The sequence below is a fragment of the Saccopteryx bilineata genome, chromosome 8 (genome assembly GCF_036850765.1).
Source record: "Saccopteryx bilineata isolate mSacBil1 chromosome 8, mSacBil1_pri_phased_curated, whole genome shotgun sequence".
Lineage (NCBI taxonomy): Eukaryota > Metazoa > Chordata > Mammalia > Chiroptera > Emballonuridae > Saccopteryx > Saccopteryx bilineata.
The window spans coordinates 93,012,750-93,027,873 of NC_089497.1; the positions used below are offsets into that span (position 1 = coordinate 93,012,750).

At 34.0% G+C, this 15,124-nt stretch overlaps 1 protein-coding gene across 3 annotated transcripts in view; it reads left to right on the top strand.

Moving 5' to 3' along the window:
- The window catches only part of SI (sucrase-isomaltase), a 140,663-nt gene that overhangs the window by 86,744 nt on the left and 38,795 nt on the right, over positions 1 to 15,124 (top strand). For 2 of the 3 annotated variants that reach the window (XM_066241417.1, XM_066241419.1), the window contains 4 exons: positions 6,390 to 6,452; positions 10,057 to 10,173; positions 11,427 to 11,514; positions 12,859 to 12,997. In XM_066241417.1, coding sequence (XP_066097514.1) covers positions 6,390 to 6,452; positions 10,057 to 10,173; positions 11,427 to 11,514; positions 12,859 to 12,997 — 407 coding nt within the window. The remainder of the gene's footprint in view (positions 1 to 6,389; positions 6,453 to 10,056; positions 10,174 to 11,426; positions 11,515 to 12,858; positions 12,998 to 15,124) is intronic. The other variant, XM_066241420.1, reaches the window with a different exon arrangement.

Sequence of the window (15,124 nt, forward strand, 5' to 3'; positions counted from 1 at the left end):
TGGACTTTTGTATGTTAATTTTGTATCCTGCGACCTTACTGTATTGGTTTATTGTTTCTAATAATCTTTTTGTGGAGTCCTTCAGGTTTTCGATGTATAGGATCATATCATCAGCAAAAAGTGATACCTTTACTTCTTCTTTTCCGATATAAATGCCTTTTATTTCTTTGTCTTGTCTGATTGCTCTGGCCAGAACTTCTACCACCACGTTAAATAAGAGTGGAGAGAGTGGACAACCCTGTCTTCTTCCTGATTTAAGGTAGAAAGTCCTCAGTTTTATGCCGTTTAATATGATGTTGGCTGATGGTTTATCATATGTGGCCTTTATCATGTTGAGATATTTTCCTTCTATACCCATTTTGTTGAGAGTCTTAAACATAAAATTGTGTTGTATTTTATCAAAAGCCTTTTCTGCATCTATTGATAAGATCATGTGGTTTTTGTTCTTTGTTTTGTTGATATGGTGTATTACGTTAACCGTTTTACGTATGTTGAACCATCCTTGAGATTCTGGGATGAATCCCACTTGATCATGATGTATTATTTTTTTAATATGTTGTTGTATTCGGTTTGCCAGTATTTTGTTTAGTATTTTAGCATCTGTATTCATTAGAGATATTGGTCTGTAGTTTTCTTTCATTGTGCCATCCTTGCCAGGTTTTGGTATGAGGGTTATGTTGGCCTCATAAAATGTGTTTGGAAGTATTGCTTCTTCTTCAATTTTTTGGAAGACTTTGAGTAGAATACGAACCAAGTCTTCTTTGAATGTTTGATAAAATTCACTAGTATAACTGTCTGGGCCTGGACTTTTATTTTTGTGGAGGTTTTTAATAGTTTTTTCTATTTCCTCCCTGCTGATTGGTCTGTTTAGGCTTTCTGCTTCTTCATGACTCAGTCTAGGAAGTTTGTATTGTTCTAGGAATTTATCCATTTCTTCTAGATTGTTGTATTTGGTGGCATATAATTTTTCATAGTATTCTACAATAATTCTTTGTATATCTATGATGTCTGTGGTGATCTCTCCTCTTTCATTTTGGATTTTATTTATTTGAGTCCTGTGCCTTTTTCCTTGGTGAGTCTTGCCAAGGGTTTGTCAATTTTGTTGATCTTTTCAAAGAACCAGCTCCTTGTTTTATTGATTTTTTCTATAGTTTTTCTGTTCTCTATTTCATTTATTTCTGCTCTGATTTTTATTATCTCCTTTCTTCGGCTTGTTTTGGGTTGTCTTTGTTCTTCTTTTTCTAGTTCCTTAAGGTGGGAAGTTAAGTGGTTCACTTGGGCTCTCTCTTGTTTGTTCATATAGGCCTGAAGTGATATGAACTTTCCTCTTATTACTGCTTTTGCTGCATCCCAGAGATTCTGATATGTCGTATTTTCATTTTCATTTGTCTGTATATATCTTTTGATCTCTGCGCTTATTTCTTCTTTGACCCATTCATTTTTTTAGAAGTATGTTGTTTAGTTTCCACATTTTTGTAGGTTTTTCCCCCTCTTTTTTGCAGTTGAATTCTAGTTTCAAGGCTTTATGATCATAGAATATGCTTGGTACAATTTCAATTTTTCTAAATTTGCTGATATTGTCTTTGTGGCCCAACATATGGTCAATTCTTGAGAATGTTCCATGTACACTGGAGAAAAATGTATACTCTGTTGCTTTGTGATGAAGTGTCCTGTAGATGTCTATCATATCCAGGTGTTCTAGTATTTTGTTTAAGGCCACTATATCTTTATTGATTCTCTGTTTGGATGACCGATCTAGAGCCGTCAGCGGTGTATTGAGGTCTCCAAGTATGATTGTATTTTTGTTAGTTTTTGTTTTAAGGTCAATAAGTAGCTGTCTTATATATTTTGGTGCTCCTTGGTTTGGTACATATATATTAAGGATTGTTATGTCTTCTTAATTCAACTTCCCCTTAATCATTATGAAATGACCATTTTTGTCTCTGAGTACTTTTTCTGCCTTGTAGTCAGCATTATTAGATATGAATATTGCTACACCTGCTTTTTTTGGGGGTGTTGTTTGCTTGGAGTATTGTTTTCCAGCCTTTCACTTTGAATTTGTTTTTATCCTTGTTGCTTAGATGTGTTTCTTGTAGGCAGCATATAGTTGGATTTTCTTTTTTAATCCATTCTGCTACTCTGTGTCTTTTTATTGGTAAGTTTAATCCATTTACATTTAGTGTAATTATTGACACTTGTGGGTTCCCTACTGCCATTTTATAAATTGCTTTCTGTTAGTTTTGTATCTTGTTTGATTCTTCTCTTTTGTTTTTGTATCATTTGTTTTTGTTTGTTTGTGTTCCATACTTCTTTCCTCTGTTGCTACCTTTTTTAAGTCAAGTGTTTTTGTGGTGTTTTTTTCAAGGGTGGTTACCATTAAGTAATGAAAAGGGTACCTACCATATTCATTGTAGTACCCTATCTTATGAGTATTTCTGCACTTCATCGTCCTTTGCTACTATTAATCTCCATCCTCTCCCCCCTTTTTTCCTTTGTTGTCACAGTTTAAGTTTGGTTTTATTGTGTTCTTGGTGGAGCTCTTACTTGTGGTGTTGTTTTCTTTTGTTCTTTGAATCTGGTTGGAAAACCCCCTTTAGTATTTCCTGGAGTGGGGGCTTTCTGCTGATAAATTCTCTCATCTTTTCTGTATTTGTGAATGTTTTTATATCTCCTTCGTACTTGAAGGATAGCTTTGATGGGTATAGTATTCTTGGCTGAAAGTTCCTCTCTTTCAGGGCTTTAAATATTGGGGTCCACTCTCTTCTAGCTTGTAGAGTTTCTGCTGAGAAATCTGATGATAATCTAATAGGCCTTCCTTTATATGTTGTACTCTTCTTTTCCCTGGCTGCCTTGAGAATTTTTTCTTTGTCATTGGTTTGTGTCATCTTCATTATGATGTGCCTTGGAGTGGGTTTGTTGGGGTTAAGAAAACTTGGTGTTTTGTTTGCTTCTTGAATTTGAGGCTTTAGTTCTTTCCACAGGCTTTGGAAGTTCTCGTCTATTATTTGTTTGAGTATATTGTCCATTCCATTTTCTTTCTCTTCTCCCTCTGATAAACCTATTATTCTTATGTTATTCTTTCTGATGGAGTCAGACAATTCCTGTAGGGCTTTCTCGTTTTTTATTATTTTTGAGTCTCTTTCTTCTTCTCTCTGTTGTGCCTCAAGTTGTTTGTCTTCTATTTCACTAATCCTATCTTCTATCTGGGCTGTTCTGTTAGCTAAGCTTGTTACCTCGTTTTTCAGCTCGTGAATTGAGTTTTCCATTTCTGTTTGATTTTTTTTTTATAGTTTCAATTTCCCTGGTAATATATTCTTTGTGTTCGTTGAGTTGTTTTCTGATCTCCCTAAATTGCCTTTCTGTGTTTTCTTGTATATCTCTGAGTATTTTTAAGATTTCTATTTTAAATTCTCTGTCATTTAGCTCCAAGGCTTCCAATATGTTAAGTCTTTTCTCCATAGATTTTTCCACATCTATTTGTGTTACCTCTCTTTCTTTTGTATCCATAATATTCGATTTCCTCTTTCTTATTGGCATCTGAGGGTGGTCTTGTTGATAGCACTAATTAGAATTAATAAAGAGTAAAAAGTAAAAAAAAAAAAAAAAAAAAAAGCTAAAACACCCCACAAAAAAAAAGTAATAATTTATTATTTCCCCCTTTTTTCTTTCTTCTCTTTCCCTCCTCTCCCCTCCTCAGGGAAATATCGTGATGACCTGTGAATTATATTATGCTAAATGGAACAAAAACTGCCTATAATGGAGGGCCTGATTTTGGGTGAAGAGTTCAAGGGGCAAAAAAAGGGAGTAGGGACCTACTAAATGCAAAAAAAAAGGAAGAAAATCTTAGACAAGCATAAGATGATTTGCTTGTAAGTGATGGTCGACTAAGAGATATAATGAGAGGGATAAGAGGGAACCAGAAAAAAGGAGAAAAAAAATAATAAAGAAGAAAAAAAATAATAAGTAAAAATCTGTTTTATTAAGTGGAGCGAAGACTAAATACAATGGAGACCTTGGGTTGGGAGGAATGCTAGTGAGTTAAAAAGCAACGTAAAAAGTACCCAAAATGCCACAAAAATAAACAAACAAACAAAAAAACAAAAACAAAAGTGAAAAAGAAAAATAAAACCAAAAAAAACCCTTGAGTCCCAAATTAACTAATTTGTTCGTGATTGAGGATTAAATGGGAGGAAAAGTAAAATGAGAAAAGAAAAAACGAATAGAAAGGAAAAAATAAGAAAAAGAGAAAAACAAAGGAAGGAAAGAAAAGGAAGAGAAAAAAACAAAATAAAGCAAAACAAAAAAAAACAAAAGAGGAGAGAGTGAGAGTTAAGTGTTTTGGAGTATAACCTTAAAGGATGGTGAGGATGAAGATAAGAAATAAAATGTAACACTCATGGGTAGTGTAGTTCAAGAAAAGGGAAGCATAAGATGGGCAGATAATAAAAGGACCGAGGTGGAGGAAATAGAAATAATAATAATAAAGGCAATAAGATAGAAGAAACAAACAACAACAACAAAAAATTAGTGGAACAAGTTGTAAAGTCTGTGGATTTTTCTTGATTTTGAGAGGTTAACGTCTTCCTTTTTCTTTTCTCTCCCTCTTCCTGGTTGGTGACTCTGTACCCCAGGCTCTGCCCCTGTGTCACACTTAGGTAGGGATTTGCAGTTGATGGGATTCTATGGCAATGTCATATAATTGACTTTAGTCTTGCTGGTAGTCAAGGCTTGTTGGCGTTTGCAGGGTCCAATGATGAGAGAGTTTGCTTTCCTGGAATCTCTCTCCTAGTCCCCCCTTCCTGAGTTAGCAGCCTGGTGATCCATCTATAAGGCTGCTACTGCTTCTGCCTGGGGAGTAAGAGGCTCAAAGAGCTAGGAAATCCCCACTTTATCCCCTCTCAGTGCAAGGCTTTGGGAAAGGCTCTGGCAATCAGAGCCTCCAGTGTAATCAGGCGGGGGTGGGAGTCAATTGTTGTCAAGGTGACTGTTCAGCGCCTAGCATTCAGTTGGACCACTCAACCCAGGCTTTCCACACTTTGTAGCCTGTTTTGGCTGGGAAGAAGAGGCACTAGTCTCTGCTTGCAACTAGTGTAGTATAGGTCTTATTATTTGCCAAGTCCCTCTTGTTAGTGTTTATCCCTGAATATGGAGGCTCTATCAATCAGAAGTTGCCCCCGCCCCTTTAGCAAGAGGCACTAAAAATATCACGCCTCTTGTCTTGGATCGCTGAACTGAGAGAGATCTTATCAATTAGAGCCTGTGGGTGCGCAGATTTCATGGGTTAAGCTAATTTCAGTGATTGGGTCCGCAGCTGTGCTCCTGAAGGTATTTCAGGCTGCCTGCGTGCCCCTCCCCCAACGCTTGATTGTTAGCTTGAATGGCTGGGTGAGGTGCCCTGCCCACGGAGAGAATCTCCCAAGTATGGAAGACCGCCCTGGCGCCTCTCCCGCTTGCCCCGCGGCTGGGGCGCACTGGGCGCAGGATAATGGGGCACCCTGGGTGTGCGGGCCAGTAGGGCACGCGCGCGAATGGGGTGCTCCAGGGACCGGTGGCTGGGGACTCTCACTCCCAGTGCGCAGGCCGCTGGGAACATTAGCGGTGCTCGCTCTGCAACCGGACCGGGCATGCGCCAGCAGCTGCTCGCCGCTCCCGAGTGTGGGCCGACTCACCACAGGCACACTCCCTCCGTGGCTTGAATGAACATCCCTGCGGTAGTTAGCTTCCTCCACATCCTTGTCTCTCAGGTTCAAGTGATAACAGTCCTTTCGCTTTCAGTTTTTGTGGAACTCCGGAATGGTCCGAGGATAAATTTTTCTGTTTCTAGTTGATAAATTTGTTGTGATTTTGGGGAGATCTGTCGGACGCACTGCTCACGGCGCCATTTCCGTGACGTCACTCCAATTAAAGTTAATATATAGTTTTCTTATAATTTATTGACCAAACCTTTGGTTACATGAATTGTTTTTAAATTATTTTTATTTTTTAATTTTAGCAAGAGAGGAAGGGAGAGAGAGAGACAGGAACATCAATCCATTCCTGTATGTGCCCTGACCAGCGATCGAACTGGCTACCTTTGCACTTCTGGTCAATGCTCCAACCAACGGAGTTATCTGGTCAGCGTACATCAATTGTTTTTAAAATCATTACTTACTACAAAGGCTGGTTTACTTTTTATTTGCCATGTTAAAGAGAAGATTAATATAAAAAATGGGAATAGTTTGTATAAAGCACATACACCAAAACAAAAACTGAAAAAAATAACCCAAGGAATTACTGATCTGAGATTTTGGGACTATAATATGACTCTAAACTTGTATTACAATTTATTTACAGCTCAATCATATCATACTTAAGTTATTTTAAACTTTTCTCATTTTTTTTCTTTGTAGGTTTGGCCAGATTTACCTAATATAATAATAGATGAAAATCTGACTGAAGATGAAGCTGTTAATGTTAGTTTTATATTCATTAACTTTTATTCAAAAAATTCAGCACATGAATTTAATAATCACTTTGGTCAATCATCCAATTTGAATACTTTTCTTAAACAAGTAGTGGGCTTATTTTCTAATTCTATATCAGATTATATTTAAATCAAATTTATTTCCTTTTTTTTCAATACCAACATGTGTAAGTCACTCTATTAAGCAGTTTTACATATCTTGTTTAATGCAAGCAATAATTCTTTTTTTTTAATTTTTTTAGGTGAGATTAGGAGAGATAGTGAGGCAGATATCTGCATGTGCTCCAACCAGGAACCACCCATAAATCCCATCTGAGGCTTATGCTTGAGTACAGAGCTATTTTTAGCACCTGAGGCAGATGCGCTCCAACAGAGCTATTCAAAAAACCCTGAGCCATGCTTGAACCAATCATGTCACTGTCCGTGGTAGAAGAAGAGAAAAATAAGGAGGAGAGATAAGGAGGGAGAAACAGACAATTGCTTCTGTGTGCCCTGACTGGGAATTGAACCCAGGATGTCCCTATGCCGGACCAATGCTCTATCTTCTGAACCACTGGCCAGAGCTGTAATAACTCTTAATTTTTTTTTGTTGTAGTAACACATAACATGACATCTACCCTCTGAAATTTCTAAGTTTACAATACAGCATATTTGACCCTAGGGACACTGTTATATAGCAGATCACCAGAATTCATCTTGCATACTTGAGACTTTATGCCTATTTAATAACAACTCCTAATTATCCCTAGTCCCCAGGTTCTGGCAACCACTATTCCACTCTCTCATTTTGTGGGTTTGACTGTTTTAGATACCTCATAAAAGTGGAGTTATGAAATACTTAGTGTTTTGTGACTGCTTTATTTTACTTAACATAATATCCTCAAGGTGCTTCCATTTAGCCCCGTAACACAGAATTTCCTTTTGTAAGACTAAATAGTATTCCATTGTATACTATACCACGTTTTCTTTATCAATTCATCTATTGATGGACTTTTGGGCTATTTTAAAAACTTCTCTATTGTAAACAGTGCAGCAATAAATATGGGAATTCAGATATCTCTCTGAAATTCTGATTTTCAGGGTTTTGTGGGTATTTTTTTAGGATAAATGCCCCAAAATGGGATTGCTGTATCATATGCTAGTTCTATTTTTTAATTTTGAGAAATCTTCATACACTGTGATTTTGACTTGTAAAGGAGTTGACAAGAAAAGAAATTAATTACCTACCAAGGAACTCCTATAAGACTGTCAGTTGATTTCTCAACAGAAACTTTGCAAGCAAGAGGGATTGGCATAAAATATTCAAAGTGATGAAAAGCAAGGATCTACAACCAAGATTATTCTACCCAGAAAAATTATCATTTAAAATTGAAAGACAGATAAAAAGCTTCCCAGACAATAAAAAAAAACAAAACTAAGTGGATAAGAAAACAAAGTCCTTATATATGCTGTCTACCAGGGACTCATTTCAGAATGAAAGGCTAAAAATAAAGAGAATGGAAAAAGGTATTTCATGAAAAAGGAAACAAACAAAGAAAAAGTTGAGGTAATAGTACTTATACCAGTTAAAATAGACTTTAAAACAAAAGCTAAAAAAGGCCCTGGCCGGTTGGCTCAGTGGTAGAGCATCGGCCTGGCGTGCAGAAGTCCTGGGTTCGATTCCCGGCCAGGGTACACAGGAGAGGCGCCCATCTGCTTCTCCACCCCTCCCCCTCTCCTTCCTCTCTGTCTCTCTCTTCCCCTCCCACAGCGAGGCTCCATTGGAACAAAGATGGCCCGGGCGCTGGGGATGGCTCCTTGGCCTCTGCCCCAGGCGCTAGCGTGGCTCTGGTTGCAACAGAGCAACGCCCTGGAGGGGCAGAGCATTGCCTCCTGGTGGGCAGAGCATCGCCCCCTGGTGGGCGTGCCAGGTAGATCCCGGTAGGGCGCATGCGGGAGTCTGTCTGACTGTCTTTCCCGTTTCCAGATTCAGAAAAAAAAAAAAAAAGCTAAAAAATGATGCAAAGAAGAACTCAGCAATTCCACTTCTGGATATTTATCCAAAGAAATCCAAAAGAGTAGTTTGAAAAGCCATAGCATTGATATGTTCACTGCAGCATTATTTGCAATAGCCTAGATATGGAAGCAAACTATGTGTTCATCAATGGATAAATGGACACAGAAGGAAGAGTTTAGATATACACTGGAATTAGCTCAGCTATAAGAAAGAATAAAACATCATCTAGAACATGGGTGGACCTCAAGGGTACTGTGCTGAGTGAAATAAGTTTGACAGAAAAAAACAAGTACCATATGATTTCACATACATGTGGAATCTAAATAAATAAACAAACAAAACAAAACAAAACTAATGTTGAATCACTTGTATCTCGCGAAAATACTGGATCTAACTAATGATTTGTATTAAATAAATAAAACAGCCAATTAAAAAAATAAAATTAACAGGAAAGTAAATAGATTATGAAAAGGCCTGAACAATGGAAGTTATAAAACAAAATAATGGTGTTACAGTTCTTACTATTTTTCATTGTAATCTATAAGAGATCCTTAGTATAAAAAATATTCATTGAATATAACACCCCTGTGGCTTTTTTATTAGTATAATTTTGTGCAAAATTATTGTCTCTTTTAAATTTAACAACACCCACGGTATATCTATTTTGTGAATACCTGTATTTTTACTCTTCATTTTTCCTAAGCACAGTGCCCTCCTATATACAGTCATGGTGAAGACTGTTCTCGCAGTTACTACAGTAACTGTGACAAGTCTGTGTGATGATAAAGCATTCAGGTGAAGTTATGTTTTTCAGGTAATTCTCTGCTAACACAGACTTTGATCTTGGAATTTACATGGATAGGCTAGTAAGTAGGAAATTTTCTTAGTAGAAAAAGGAGAAAGTCACCTATTTTCTGCTGAGTGGGAGGGGAAGGAAGAAGAAGGAAGAGGGAGGAGGGTGGAAAGAAGGGGAGGGTCTTAAAGAGAAACAAAATACAGGGTGACAGAAGATGATTTGACTTTGGGTGATGGATATACAGCATAATCGACTGTCCAAATGATGTGGAGATCTTTTCTCTAAATCTATGTGACCCTGTTAAATTTAATTGTCTAAATAAATTAATTAACTAAAAAATGTGAAAGAGAAAAACAGTTGAGGTGGTGGAATAAAGATATATGTTCTGGAAGAAAAATAAGCTAAGTTAAAAACAATTATTAGAGAATCAGGTTTAACCAAGGATTTTTCCTCACCATGGTCCACAATGGTAAAGTTACACTATAGGGCTATAAAGATAAAGTATAAAAACTTCACTATCCCTCTAAGAAGCACTGAAAATTTATATTTGTGTGTTTTGAACTGTTTCTTTACAATCTATATAGGAACTCAAGGCTCTTCTCATCTGTCTTTATGTATGTCTCTCTTCCTACTCCCCATTGTGGCTCTGGTGCTGGGAGGGAAATCATACGCATTTGTGTAATTCAAGTTGATAGCAGGTTACCTTTATTATCACTTGTCCACAAATTCTGGATATGACATAAAAGTCTGACTTAGACACACATTATTTTATAATTGTGGGTCTGAATTCCATTTTTACAGGTTTCCAGAGCACATGTAGCCTTTCCAGATTTTTTCAGGAATTCTACAGCAGAGTGGTGGGAAAGAGAAATTATAGATTTCTACAACAACCAGATGAAGTTTGATGGCTTGTGGATTGTACGTAAATGTTGAGTAATTTATATTATAAATTCTCAATTATGTATTGATTATGCGTTTATAATAGATTTTAATAATGTCAATAAAGTATTCTTTGTAAAAATTAGTTCATTTACTTTATGCATAAACCTTTCTCATGCAAGGGACTGCTAAGATACAGTTTTATCAATTCAATTTATGGACATGAATGATATTTTATGAATGTTCAAGTTAAATAGTTTTAACTGAAAAACGAATATAGCTTCTTTCTCTAATTATTTATAAGTATTTGTAAATATTCATTTTATTTTTATCCAGTGTAGGTATAAATCTCACACTCAACTGCCTATGGTTTAAGAAATCATGATCTCTTAAAAATTAGACAGAATTATCTTTCAATCACTTAATTTTAGGTGAAACTTTAAAATGTTGTTAGTAAGATTTTTAATAATATAATTTTAAGATCTCACTAGAGATTACCACAAGAAAATATTTAATACAGGAAATTTTATATAATACTTCTTAAGATTTTTGAAAGTGATATTTCTTTGTTAATTTTTAATAAGTATTCATTAATTTGCTATTTTTTATTGAAGAAACCTTTAAAATGGTGCTGTTATATTTCATGTATAATGATACGCAATATAAGTGATTCTATTAAAATATCTCCAAGAATTTTACTTTAATCTAGAAAATGAAACCTTTCTTTCAGGTAGAGTAATCACTTTTAAATGGTATCTAATTTATATATTTAGATGATGGTTCCTTTATATGTGGGCTTAGAATCATAAAATGTGTGCTCAAATACTCTTTAAAGTTTTTTGTATTTGTAAACTATGTCTTATGATTTTACATACAAGGAATAGTTTTTTTATTTTTTTAAACAATTACAAAAATCTTAAGAAAAATAATTGATACAAGCCTGGCTCAGAGACATGTGTGTTCAAGATGAGACATAGGAGACTATACATTATTATAATTTAATTTTAGTCTAGAAAACAGAAACTACTTTTATGTGTATATCATATCTTCAGATAAAAATTAGACATTTTATGTTTGTCAAAAGTAAGTAATGAATTGTACAAAAGTTAAGACACACTGAGCTAAACTCTTTAGTGCATTGTGAAGTCATATATCTTTGCTTTTTAAAATAGTGAGTAAATGTTATTATTCAAATATGCTGCTTTAATTTATTAGCTCTCTGAATAAGTAATTTTGAGAATGCATGTTCTAAATTTCTTTTCTGTTTACATTTCTTCTTCTTTTTGTATAAGGATATGAATGAGCCATCAAATTTTGTAAATGGAACAACTACAAATCAATGCAGAAATAAAGAGCTAAATTATCCACCTTATTTGCCAGGTACAATATAAATATAGTTGCTTTCTGTTTATAATGTTATCATATTTCCTTACTTAGTTTATATATCTTATGATCTAGAGAACAAGATTCACATTTTGAGTTCTAACTACTGATCTACACACTGTACCACATGCTTCAAGTATTTGTCAATATTATTTAACATTATTTTGAGAAGAAAAATCAAGAAACATGTTTTACCTATATAAACACATTTCTAATTTTTTTTAAATGGGTACTTTGATTTTCTTAAGAATTTCAGAGATTTGAAAATTCTCAACACTTTTTACAATAAAAAAGTAGAAAGGCTTTATAGAGATTAAAAATAAAATTACTTAGAAAAATAAGATAGAATACTAACACTTTTTTGGTTGTCCCTGATCTGACAGGGAAATGTTAAATCCTTTATTCACTCTTATATAGGCAATAAACTTCATAAACTGTTAACATAAAATGATGGTAAATCTTGGAAAAAATGCATCTTAAACTGAGAAAGAGTGGATCAAAAGATAGTGTTGGTATAGTATTTTCTGACTTCTAATACCAGGGATTTATTTTAACAAATTAATTTTTTTCATACAGTTAGTATTTCTCATCTAAATAAAGGAAATATAATAGACATTAAACAGTACATTTATTTTACTGTTTTTTTATTTATGTTAATTACTAGTAACTTTTTTAACTCACTGTAGCAAAAATGTTTATATATTATTCAATCACAATGGTAACTACAATAAATTACAATTATACACTGTTATTTATATTTGTGATACATTGGCAAAGTATAAAAATGGCAAAAAAATTTTAAAACACCTGATGTGGCAGTGACACAGTAGATAGAGCGTTGGTCTGGGATGCTGAAGACACATGTTCGATACCTCAAGGATGCTGGCTTGCGTGAGGGCTCATCTGCTTTGAGAACAGGTTCACCAGCTTGAGCACAGGGTGGTTGCCAGCTTGAGCGTGGGATCATAGACATAACCCCATGGTTGCTAACTTGAGCCCAAAGGTCACTGGCTTGAGCCCTAGGTCGCTGGCTTGAGCAAGGGGTCACTAGCTTAGCTGTCTCCTGCTCTTTCAAGGCAATATGAGAGAGCAATCAATGAAGAACTAAGGTGTTGCAACTATGAGTTTATGATTCTCATCTCTCTCCTTTCCTTTCTGTCTGTCCCTGTCTATCCCCCCTTCTCATGTGTGTGCACCAAAATAAATAAGTAAATAAATAAATAATAAATAAAATTTTAAAGTAAAAATTAATGTTTTTACCAAAAGAATATATAGTTGCATTTTACACATTTGAATACAGTGCACTTCATAATCTATTAACTTTTTTTTTATTCTCCCTAGATCTCACCAAAAGAACTGATGGATTACACTTCAGAACTATGTGTATGGAAACCCAGCAGATCCTTAGTGATGGATCATCAGTTTTACATTACAATGTTCACAATCTATATGGATGGTCACAAATGAAACCCACTTATGAGTAAGCAGTGTTCATAATTATCTTTTTTTTACTCTTTACTATATAGTAGATATTAGATTTAATGCTACCTACCTACCTTGAGAGTCCTTTGCTGACCTTATTTGGGTATATTTCTTCTCAATGTTCTCTTTAACTTACTTGATCCTTCATGACACAACAATTGTTTTTTCTTTCTCTCTCACTCATCTGTATCATCACTTTAAATTTTTATTGCATTTTCAAAAGAATTTTAAAACTATTTTATTTTGTTTCCCCACCATTTTTATAGTAGTACAATGCCTAACAAATAGTAGGTAATCGTTAAATAGTTTTTGAATGAATAAATGAGTAATAATATATAATATCACTAATTATATCACTATTTATATAGTATCACTAATATTATCACTATTAATATCACTAATTAAGGCATTAAAGATTGGAAAAATTTATTTAAATGCATTATTAGCAAACTAAAGTGTGTATGATCTTGAGCGTCTCAAAATTTCATGTCCATATTAAATAAATTTTATGTGAGACCAAAAATAATGGAACACAAGCCATTCTTTAAGTATTCAGTTTTTGATTTTTTTTAGCACTGTCCATGAAACTTTCTACAATGATAAAAATTTTCTCTTATTTTGGGTTGCCTAATATGGTTGTTACTAACTATATATGGTTCTTCATTGAGTGAAATGCTTATCCTATTTCTAACATCAAATTATTTTTCAATCAAGAATAGGTTAATTATTTAAGATCTATTACCTGAATAAAGGACCACATATTTGTTAATCAAACCCAAAAGTAAAGACACTAAGATGTACAAAGGTAATGTCATTCATTTTAAAAAATTTTTTATTTAGAAATTAAATTGTACGAGGCAACATTGGTCCATAAGTTTCAGGTGTACATCTTCATAGCATATGAACTATTCCTTGCATTGTGTGCTCATCACCCAAAGTCAAAGCATTTTCCATCACTGCATATTTAGCCTTCTTTAATTCCTTCCCCCTTACTCCCACCCTCTGGAAACCATTTCACTTTTGTCTTTGTCTATGAGTCTCAATTTTATATTTCACCTATATGTGAAATCATATAGTGTTTAGCTTTTTATGATTAACTTATTTCACTTAGCATAAAATGGAATACTACTCAGCCATAAAAAGTCATGAAATATTGCCATTTACAACATGAGTAAACCTTGGGAAATGTCATTCTTCAGAGTAAACAAACTGGTCTTCAACAATACCTTTCATTAGGAAAAATATTTATTTCAAGTAACCTTACTGTAATATAAAAATGCACAATTATCCTCAGCTAACCTTACTTTACTATAAAATTATGCATGTTAAAAAGAATAAGAATATTGAGAATTGATTCATCATTTTGCTGGCAAAACATCTATTTTAAGATGAAAAAATATAGTTTAAAAGAAATTGAAAGAAAATGTTTTTCTTCAGATAGCAGGAAACAGAATTTACATAGCACATTACAGAATCTATCATGGTTCCTGACACACTGTGGAGGGCTTAGCAAATTTAAATTAATTATTATCTCATTACAACTACCAAAATTATGTTGATAATTTCAAGAAAAATGTAGAAATATTTAAAAGATTGTGTGTTTAAAATTCAGTTATTTAAAAATTATATAATTAGCCTATATTTTTATCATCAACTATAACTTGAGTGACTTTAGAGATTACTACATATTATTTATTAGAGAAGACATAGAAAAATCAATATCTTTGACTCCCTTTGGAAATTAATGTGTTAAAATATATAATTCTTTAAATAAATGCCCAACATTTTGATTGGTACTTAAAAAGTTAATAGCTATAAATTATTTTCTCAGATATTCTTATCTTTTGTGACTTGAAAAATTATATTGCTTTTCTATGTTTAATGTATCTACTTGGGAAATAAAAGAATGTCTTTTTGAAATGGGAGTATTGTGCACTGTTGGAAGTGACTTCTTGCAATTTTTTTTTTAATGAAAAATAAGACTGGTATAGATAACACATAATGATACAGCTCACCCTTCCTTTAATTTGGAAATTTTCTTGGTTATAACTGTAACTTTTAAAATGCTAAGCTTTTACTTAAAGAAGCAGAGAATACATAAATTTAGGACATTACTTCTGATGAA